At 44.2% G+C, this 10887-nt stretch overlaps 1 protein-coding gene across 1 annotated transcript in view; it reads left to right on the plus strand.

Annotated features, from left to right (window-relative positions):
- The window catches only part of cibar1 (CBY1 interacting BAR domain containing 1), a 74792-nt gene extending 69154 nt beyond the window's left edge, over positions 1-5638 (plus strand). Inside the window, exon 9 of the mRNA XM_070893920.1 lies at positions 5264-5638. Coding sequence (XP_070750021.1) covers positions 5264-5389 — 126 coding nt within the window. The 3' untranslated portion in view covers positions 5390-5638. The remainder of the gene's footprint in view (positions 1-5263) is intronic.
- Positions 5639-10887: the final 5249 nt, after the last annotated feature.

The following is a 10887-nucleotide window of genomic DNA, read 5'->3' on the forward strand; positions in this document are numbered from 1 at the left end:
TCAGACTGAAGTCAAGCCACAGCTGCAAAATCTGCCTTTTAAGAAGGTCAGCGAGCAACTGCATCGTTAGGATCAATTGGTTAGGGGTGGAATTTCACGATCTAAATACCACTCCGCTGCCACACCACTGAAACCAGCGCATTACCCCAGTCATTACCACTCCGCTCCGTTTAGCCGCCAAAAAAGCAGATTTTCGCTCTTAACATTGCTGCATCCATATCAGCGGTAAGGTACGCTAAATTGTGATAGGTGCGCCCCATTTCTGGGGGAGGGCAATTTCGACCCTCTTACTATAGTTATATAGGGCATTGATGAGGCCATACCTGGAGTACTCTGTACAGTTCTGGTCTCCTTACCTTAGAGGAAGTGCACGAAGGTTCACTAGACTGGTTGATAGGATTGCCCTATGATGGGAGATTGAGTAGACTATGCCTATATTCCCTAGCTAGAAGAATGAGAGATGAGCTAATTGAAACATATAGGGGCTGAAATTCTGTGGTTTGCGCCACCGTTCGCGCCAGAGAGGGCCGCTAATGGGCTGCTAAACACCCTAGCGGCACGCTGTCCTCGCCTCCGGAAAACTTCAATGAAGCAATGGGGGCAGCGCTAAGAGGTAGCGCTGTGCTCTCTAGCGCCACCCACATGGTGACATCATCGGGCGTGCAACCCTTGGCGCCGCAGTGGAAAAATTGAATTGGATCACCTGCTTTATCTGCAGGCGCTGTTCCTGACAGGGAAAGCAGTCGGTACATCGGTAATCCTGGGGTGGTATCAACGGAGAGCAAGATAATTTGTTAAAGTTAATTTATTTAACTTCTATTTATTTATGGCAGCATTGGGGAAGTGTAGGTGTAAGTCGTTGAAATTTCCAATAAAAAATTTTTTCTCATCCGAGTGGCAAAAAATTGAGTAGGCCTTCTGCGCTACCACTCCATTGCCGCCCGAGGACGAGTGTGAAATGCTTCTCTTAGCGCTCCACTCTCCTCTTTGGGGAAAACTACTGAATTTCGTACTTTGAGGCGGTAGACACCGCCCGGCACTAAAGTTTGCTGCCAGGTGGTGTCACTGCCTTAATGCGGGCGGCACCAAAATTCTTAAGGGGCTTGACGGGCTGAGAAAATGCTTCCCCTGGTTGAGGAATCGAGAACATGGATTCGCAGTTTCAGAATAAGGGGTCAGCCATTTGGGACTGTGATGAGGAGAAATTTCTTCACTTAAGGCTTTGTGTCTTAATGCAAGGAATATCCGTAATAAGATGGATGAATTAACTGTGCTAATAGGTGTTAACAGATATGATGTGATTGGGATTGCAGAGACGTGGCTCCAGGATGATCAGGACTGGGAACTCAACATCCAAGGGTATTCAACATTCAGGAAGGATAGAATAAAAGGAAAAGGAGGTGGGGTAGCATTGCTGGTTAAAGAGGAGATTAATGCAATAGTTAGGAAGGACATTAGCTTGGATGATGTGGAATCTATATGGGTAGAGCTGCAGAACACCAAAGGGCAAAAAACGTTAGTGGGAGTTGTGTACAGACCTCCAAACAGTCGCAGTGATGTTGGGGAGGGCATCAAACAGGAAATTAGGGGTGCATGCAATAAAGGTGCAGCAGTTATCATGGGTGACTTCAATATGCATATAGATTGGGCTAACCAAACTGGAAGCAATACGGTGGAGGAGGATTTCCTGGAGTGCATAAGGGATGGTTTTCCAGACCAATATGTCGAGGAACCAACTAGGGGGGAGGCCATCTTAGACTGGGTGTTGTGTAATGAGAGAGGATTAATTAGCAATCTCGTTGTGCGAGGCCCCTTGGGAAAGAGTGACCATAATATGGTGGAATTCTACATTAGGATGGAGAATGAAACAGTTAATTCAGAGACCATGGTCCAGAACTTAAAGAAGGGTAACTTTGAAGGTATGAAGCGTAAATTGGCTAGGATAGATTGGCGAATGATACTTAAGGGGTTGACAGTGGATGGGCAATGGCAGACATTTAGAGACCACATGGATGAACTACAACAATTGTACATCCCTGTCTGGCGTAAAAATAAAAAAGAGAAGGTGGCTCAACTGTGGCTATCAAGGGAAATCAGGGATAGTATTAAAGCAAAGGAAGTGGCATACAAATTGACCAGAAATAGCAGCGAACCCGGGGACTGGGAGAAATTTAGAACTCAGCAGAGGAGGACAAAGGGTTTGATTAGGGCAGGGAAAATAGAGTACGAGAGGAAGCTTGCAGGGAACATTAAGATGGACTGCAAAAGCTTCTATAGATATGTAAAGAGAAAAAGGTTAGTAAAGACAAACGTCGGGCCCCTGCAGTCAGAATCAGTGGAAGTCATAACAGGGAACAAAGAAATGGCAGACCAATTGAACAAGTACTTTGGTTCGGTATTCACTAAGGACAACACAAACAACCTTCTGGATATAAAAGGGGTCAGAGGGTCTAGTAAGAAGGAGGAACTGAGGGAAATCCTTATTAGTCGGGAAATTGTGTTGGGGAAATTGATGGGATTGAAGGCCGATAAATCCCCAGGGCCTGATGGTCTGCATCTCAGAGTACTTAAAGAGGTGGCCTTGGAAATAGCAGATGCATTGACAGTCATTTTCCAACATTCCATAGACTCTGGATCAGTTCCTATGGAGTGGAGGGTAGCCAATGTAACCCCACTTTTTTTTAAAAAAAAAAAGGAGGGAAAGAGAAAACAGGGAATTATAGACCGGTCAGCCTGACATCGGTAGTGGGTAAAATGATGGAATCAATTATTAAGGATGTCATAGCAGCGCATTTGGAAAGAGGTGATATGATAGGTCCAAGTCAGCATGGATTTGTGAAAGGGAAATCATGCTTGACAAATCTTCTGAAATTTTTTGAGGAGGTTTCCAGCAGAGTGGAGAAGGGAGAACCAGTTGATGTGGTGTATTTGGACTTTCAGAAGGTTTTCGACAAGGTCCCACACAAGAGATTAATGTGCAAAGTTAAAGCACATGGGATTGGGGGTAGTATGCTGACGTGGATTTGAATTGGTTGTCAGACAGGAAGCAAAGAGTAGGAGTAAATGGGTACTTGTCAGAATGGCAGGCAGTGACTAGTGGGGTACCGAAGGTTCTGTGCTGGGGCCCCAGCTGTTTACATTGTACATTAATGATTTAGACGAGGGGATTAAAGGTAGTATCTCCAAATTTGCGGATGACACTAAGTTGGGTGGCAGTGTGAGCTGCGAGCAGGATACTATGAGGGTGCAGAGTGACTTGGATAGGTTAGGTGAGTGTGCAAATGCATGGCAGATGAAGTATAATGTGGATAAATGTGAGGTTATCCACTTTGGTGGTAAAACAGAGAGACAGACTATTATCTGAATGGTGACAGATAAGGAAAAGGGGAGGTGCAACGAGACCTGGGTGTCATGATACATCAGTCATTGAAGGTTGGCATGCAGGTACAGCAGGCGGTTAAGAAAGCAAATGTCATGTTGGCCTTCATAGCGAGGGGATTTGAGTACAGGGGCAGGGAGTTGTACAGGGCCTTGGGGAGGCCACACCTGGAGTATTGTGTACAGTTTTGGTCTCCTAACTTGAGGAAGGACATTCTTGCTATTGAGGGAGTGCAGCGAAGGTTCACCAGACTGATTCCTGGGATGGCGGGACTGACATATCAAGAAAGACTGGATCAACTGGGCTTGTGTTCACTGGAGTTCAGAAGAATGAGAGGGGACCTCATAGAAACGTTTAAAATTCTGATGGGTTTAGACAGGTTAGATGCAGGAAGAATGTTCCCAATGTTGGGGAAGTCGTCCAGAACCAGGGGTCACAGTCTAAGGATAAGGGGTAAGCCATTTAGGACCGAGATGAGGAGAAACTTCTTCACCCAGAGAGTGGTGAACCTGTGGAATTCTCTACCACAGAAAGTTGTTGAGGCCAATTCACTAAATATATTCAAAAAGGAGTTAGATATAGTCCTTACTACTAGGGGGATCAAGTGGTATGGCGAGAAAGCAGGAATGGGGTACTGAAGTTGCATGTTCAGCCATGAACTCATTGAATGGCGGTGCAGGCTCGCAGTGCCAAATGGCCTACTCCTGCACCTATTTTCTATGTTTCTATGTTTTATTCCGGAGATGAGGGGGTTGACTTATGAAAGGTTGAGTAGGTTGGGCCTCTACTCCATTGGAGTTCAGAAGAATGAGGGGTGATCTTATCAAAACATATAAAATAATGAGGCGGGGGGGTTGCTCGACAAGATAGATGCAGAGAGGATATTTCCACTCATAGGGGAAACTAAAATTAGGGGATATAGTCTCAGAATAAGGGTCCGCCCATTTAAAACTGAGATGAGGTGGAATTTCTTCTCTCAGGCTTTTAAATCTATGGAATTCTCTGCCCCAGAGAGCTGTTGAGGCTGGTTCATTGAATATATTTAAGGCGGAGATAGACAGATTTTTGAGCGATAAGGGAATAAAGGGTTATGGGGAGCGGGCAGGGACATGGAGCTGAGTCCATGATCAGATTAGCCATGATCTTATTAAATGGCAGAGCAGGCTCGAGGGGCCAAATGGCCTATTCCAGCTTCTATTTCTTATGTTCTTATGAAGGAGGGGGCGGAGGAGGCAAGAGAAAATATCGAAGATATATTCATTTAATTCTTTGTCGTCTCAGAAAAATTCTATTTTGCCATTAGCATTCCATACTTGCTATTTAAAGTCAGTGCTGTAAGTGACTGCTGCAATCACATCGACCTGTATTGCTGGGTGTTTACTGAAATGTGTAGGTTTTGATTTTTGTCACCCATCCTTTCCACCTATGATGGAGACTGTAATTCCTGTATTGGTCTGTTCAGTCACCGAAGAACTAATTTTTTTAAGAGTGGAAGCAAGTCGTTTTCGATTTCGAGGGACTGCCTATGATGATGATGGTGATTGCTAAGTACGTGCAGAGACTAAGTTCGACTATCTGTTGCCTAAAGACAAAATGAGATATAAAGTGTATTTTCTGAATTCTGAACCACTCTTTACCAAAGAGTTATTTAACACTCTAAAAACATGGTGACACTTTTTGCAAATGTGGTATTCAATTTTTGTTTCACTGCTGCATAACTAGGTTGACACCATGGAGCCAGTAATACCTGCCTTTCTCTTGGGGTAGGAACTCTATAAACTCTAATAATACTTGGGCACCTCGGTCATGATGGTTTGTAAAATTGTGATGCAGTATCAGTGATGTTTAGCTTTGTTCTCAAATCCAATTGTTTTTTTGATCTAGCACCACACACCACTATGTAGGAAAGCAGAGGTAGAAGATGACGAGGAGGAGGATGAGGACGACGAGGAGGAGGATGAGGACAACGAGGAGGAGGATGAGGACAACGAGGAGGAGGATGATGACTGAGGAAGATGACAATGCTACACAACCTTTTTTTTTGGACAATTAAATAGTTATTTTTGTTTGTGGTACATTTATTTTATAATTTTCATTGATGTAAACTTGTCCGGCCTTGCAAGAAATTTCAGAATTGCTTTGAAACTTTTGACATTGCCAAACACTCTTCATTTTCTACTGTTATGTATGCCAAAATTTTATATGTAAACAGTTGAGTAGTTTTAACTCATTAAAGATTTAAGGGGACATGTTACTTTATACACAGCAGGTGTGTGAAAGTTCATTTGATTGTGCAACATAATTAATGTTTATAGTGCACAATGTGCAATTGTTTACATTCTAAAGTTGATATGCATTTTGAATCACAAAGGTACTGGCGATCTGCCAGTCAGCTATCCAAAAATTGCATGTACATGTAGTACACGTAAACTTGTTTTCTAAGTCTACATTGATGATGAAAGCGAGCACATTACTTGCCTTTTTATTAATCAATGGATGGAAAATCATGACCATCATTTATTTTTTTATTAATTCTGGACGTAAGCATCAATGGCAAGCCCAGCATTTATTGCACATCCATAATTGTCCTGCGAAGGTGATAATCATCGTAGCGGTTTGATACAACTGAGTGGCTTGCTTCAGAGGGAAGTTAAGAATCAACCACTTTGGTGTGGTGTGTTGGTATGTAGGCCAGACTGGGTAAAGATGACAAGTTTCCTTCCCTAAAGGGGATTGATGACCCAATTGTGTTTTTACAACAATCCGATTAGCTTCATTGACACTTAAGGAACTAAAAAGCCAATATAAGTTTTTTTCAATTATTAAACAACTGAATTCAAATTATCAAATGGCCGTGAACTCACATTCTCTGGATTATTAGTCCAGGCCTCTGGATTACTACTTCAGTAACATAACCACTAAGCTACCATACCCTCCTGTTTGAATGATAGTGTACAAAATGGATTAATTGAAACTTCAGAGAATTACAATCTAAACTTTTCTGCTTTCCTAACTTCATTGGGAGTTGTTAGCTGAGCTGTGTAACAGTTTTCCATCAAGATCACTATCCAATACTTCAGCTGACTATGGAAATCTATATGTGACTTTACTTGTATCACAATTTCTCCTTCCTCTATTATGCATCTTAAATGCTTGGTGTTTACGATAGACATTCATAAGCTCGTTTAGATTTCCAAAAGGCATTCAATAAGGTGCCACACAAAAGGTTACTGCAGAAGACAAAGGTATGCGGAGTCAGAGGAAATATATTAGCATGGATCGAGAATTGGCTGGCTAACAGAAAGCAGAGAGTCGGGATAAATCGGTCCTTTTCGGGTTGGAAAACGGTGGTTAGTGGTGTGCCACAGGGATCGGTGCTGGGTCCACAACTGTTTACAATATACATAGATGACCTGGAAGAGGGGACAGAGTGTAGTGTAACAAAATTTGCAGATGACCCAAAGATTAGTGGGAAAGCGGGTTGTGCAGAGGACACGGAGAGGCTGCAAAGAGATTTAGATAGGTTAAGCGAATGGGCTAAGGTTTGGCAGATGGAATACAATGTCGGAAAATGTGAGGTCATCCACCTTGGGTGAAAAAAAACAGTAAAAGGGAATATTATTTGAATGGGGAGAAATTACAACATGCTGCGGTGCAGAGGGACCTGGGGGTCCTTGTGCATGAATCCCAAAAAGTTAGTTTGCAGGTACAGCAGGTAATCAGGAAGGTGAATGGAATGTTGGCCTTTATTGCAAGAGGGATGGAGTACAAAAGCAGAGAGGTTCTGCTGCAACTGTACAGGGTATTGGTGAGGCAGCACCTTGAGTACTGCATGCAGTTTTGGTCACCTTATTTAAAGAAGGATATACTGGCTTTGGAGGGGGTACAGAGACGATTCACTAGGCTGATTCCGGAGATGAGGGGGTTACCTTATGATGATAGATTGAGTAGACTGGGTCTTTACTCGTTGGAGTTCAGAAGGATGAGGGGTGATCTTATAGAAACATTTAAAATAATGAAAGGGATAGACAAGATAGAGGCAGTGAGGTTGTTTCCTCTGGTCTGGGAGACTAGAACTAGCGGGCACAGCCTCAAAATAGCGGGGAGCCAATTTAAAACCGAGTTGAGAAGGAATTTCTTCTCCTTGAGGGTTGTGAATCTGGAATTCTCTGCCCAAGGAAGCAGTTGAGCATAGCTCTAAAACACGATGCTTCCGCTGTTTAGCATGCTCGTTCTGTGTTGCAACTTCCCCAGGTTGGCACCTCATTTTTAGCTATGCCTTGTGCTGCTCTTATGCACTCTTCATTGAACCTGGGTTAGTCTCCTGGCTTCATGGTAATGGTAGAGTGAGGGATATAAGAACATAAGAAATAGGAGCAGGAGTAGACCATACGGCCCCTCCAGCCTGCTCCACCATTTAATAAGATCATGGCTGATCTGATCATGGATTCAGCTCCGTTTCCCCACCCGCTCCCTACAACCCCTTATCGTTTAAGAAACTGTCTATTTCTGTCTTAAATTTATTCAATGTCCTGGCTTCCACAGCTCTCTGAGGCAGCGAATTCCACAGATTTATAACCCTCTGAGAGAAGAAGTTTTAAATGGGCGACCCCTTATTCTAAGATCATGCCCTCTAGTTCAAGTCTCCCCCATCAGTGGAAACATCCTCTCTGCATCCATCCTGTCAAGTCCCCTCATAATCTTATACATTTCGATAAGATCACCTCTCATTCTTCTGAATTGCAATGAATAGAGGCCCAACCTACTCAACCTTTCCTCATAAATCAATCCCCGAAACAACCTCGTGAACCTTCTCTGAACTGCCTCCAAAGCAAGTGTATCCTTTCGTAAATATGGAAACCAAAACTGCACGCAGTTGGCCAGCGGGGAGTCAGGAGGCAGAGTGGGACGTCGGAGAGGCCGAGAAGAGGCCCAACAGGAGCATCGGCAGTTCGAGAGGCCAGCGGGGAGTCAGGAGGCGGAGTGGGACGTTGACGAGGCCCAACAGGAGCGTCGGCAGTTCGAGAGGCCAGCGGGGAGTCAGGAGGCGGAGTGGGACGTTGAAGAGGCCCAGCCGGCATAGCTGCAGCAGGGTGAGAAGACAAAAAAGAAGTAGAAAGAAATCAAAAGGTGACATCACAGCCAAGGGGATAAGTGATTGGTCAGTAGTTTTTCTTTTCTATATTTAGCATTGTTGTTGCCAATTTAAGTTTATCTAAGGGTTAAGTAATGGCAGGACAGCTCAGACACGTGTTATGCTCCTCCTGTACTATGTGGGAAGTCAGGGACGCTTCCGGTGTCCCTGACGACTTTGTGTGCAGGAAGTGTATCCGCCTGCAGCTCCTGACGGACCGCATTGCGGCACTGGAGCTGCGGGTGGATTCACTCTGTAACATCCACGATGCTGAGAATGACGTGAATAGCACGTTTAGTGAGTTGGTCTTACCGCAGGTAAAGGGTGCATAGCCAGATAGGGAATGGATGACCAACAGGAAGAGCAGTGGAAGGAAGGTAGTGCAGGGGTCCCTTGCGGTCATCCCCCTCCAAAACAGATACACCGCTTTGGGTACTGTTGGGGGGGGGGGGGGGAATGACTAATCAGGGGAGGGCAGCAGCAGCCAAGTTCATGACACCGTGGGTGGCTCTGCTGCACATGAGGGCAGGAAAAAGAGTGCGAGAGCTATAGTGATAGGGGATTCAATTGTAAGGGAATAGACGTTTCTGCAGCTGCAACCGAGACTCCAGGATGGTATATTGCCTCCCTGGTGCAAGGGTCAAGGATGTCTCGAAGCGGGTGCAGGGCATTCTGAAAAGGTAGGGTGAACAGCCAGTTGTCGTGGTGCATATAGGTAACAACGATATAGATAAAAAACGGGATGAGGTCCTACAAGATGAGTTTAGGGAGCTAGGAGCTAAATTAAAAAGTAGGACCTCAAAAGTAGTAATCTCAAGATTGCTAGTCAGAGTAGGAATCGTAGGATAGCTCAGATGAATACGTGGCTTGAGGAGTGGTGCATAAGGGAGGGATTCAATTCCTGGGACATTGGAACCGGTTCTGGGGGAGATGGGACCAGTACAAACCGGACGGTCTGCACCTGGGCAGGACTGGAACCAATGTCCGAGGGGTAATGTTTGCTAGTGCTGTTGGGGAGGAGTTAAACTAAAATGGCAGGGGGATGGGAACCTATGCAGGGAGACAGAGGGAAGTAGAATGGGGTCAGAAGCAAAAGATAGAAAGAAAGAAAGTAAAAGTGGAGGGCAACAAACCCAAGGCAAAAAGCAAAAAGGGCCACATTACAGCAAAATTCTAAAGGGGCAAAGTGTGTTAGAAAAACAAGCCTGAAGGCTCTGTGCCTCAATGCGAGGAGTATTCGGAGTAAGGTGGACGAATTAGCTGTGCAGATAGCAGTTAATGGGTAAGATGTAACTGGCATCACGGAGACATGGCTCCAGGATGACCAAGGCTGGGAACTCAATATCCAGGGGTATTCAACATTTAGGAAGGATAGACAGGAAAAGGAGGCGGGGTGGCATTGCTGGTTAAAGAGGAAATTAATGTAATAATAAGAAAGGACATTAGCTTGGATGATGTGGAATCGGTATGGGTGGAGTTACGGAATACCAAGGGGCAGAAAACGCCAGTTGGAGTTGTGTACAGACCACCAAACAGTAGTAGTAAGGCTGGGGACAGCATCAAACAAAAAATTAGGGATGCATGCAATAAAGGTACAGCAGTTATCATGGGTGACTTTAATCTACATATTGATTGGGCTAACCAAACTGGTAGCAATGTGGTGGAGGAGGATTTCCTGGAGTGTATTGGGGATGGTTTTCTAGACCAATATGTCGAGGAACCAGCTAGGGAGCTGGCCAACCGAGACTGGGTGTTGTGTAATGAGAAAGAACTAATTAGCAATCTTGTTGTGCGAGGCCCCTTGGGGAAGAGTGACCATAACTTGGTAGAATTCTTTATTAAGATGGAGAGTGACACAGTTAATTCAGAAACTAGGGTCCTGCACTTAAAGAAAGGTAACTTCGATGGTTTGAGTCATGAATTGCTAGAATAGACTGGCAAATGATACTTAAAGAGTTGACGGTGGATAGGCAATGGAAAACATTTAAAGATCACATGGATGAACTTCAGCAATTGTACATCCCTGTCTGGAGTAAAAATAAACCGTGGCTAACAAGAGAAATTAAGGATAGTGTTAAATCCAAGGAAGAGGCATATAAATTGGCCAGAAAAAGCAACAAATCTGAGGACTGGGAGAAATTTAGAATTCAGCAGAAGAGGACAAAGGGTTTAATTAAGAGTGGGAAAATAGAGTACGAGAAGAAGCTTGCCGGGAACATAAAAACTAACTGCAAAAGCTTCTATAGATATGTGAAGAGAAAAAGATTAGTGAAGACAAACATAGGTCCCTTGCCGTCCGATTCAGGTGAATTTATAATGGGGAACAAAGAAATGGCAGACCAATTGAACAAATACTTCACTTCTATCTTTACGA

Source organism: Pristiophorus japonicus, chromosome 1 (assembly GCF_044704955.1).
Source record: "Pristiophorus japonicus isolate sPriJap1 chromosome 1, sPriJap1.hap1, whole genome shotgun sequence".
In the NCBI taxonomy this organism is placed as follows: domain Eukaryota; kingdom Metazoa; phylum Chordata; class Chondrichthyes; family Pristiophoridae; genus Pristiophorus; species Pristiophorus japonicus.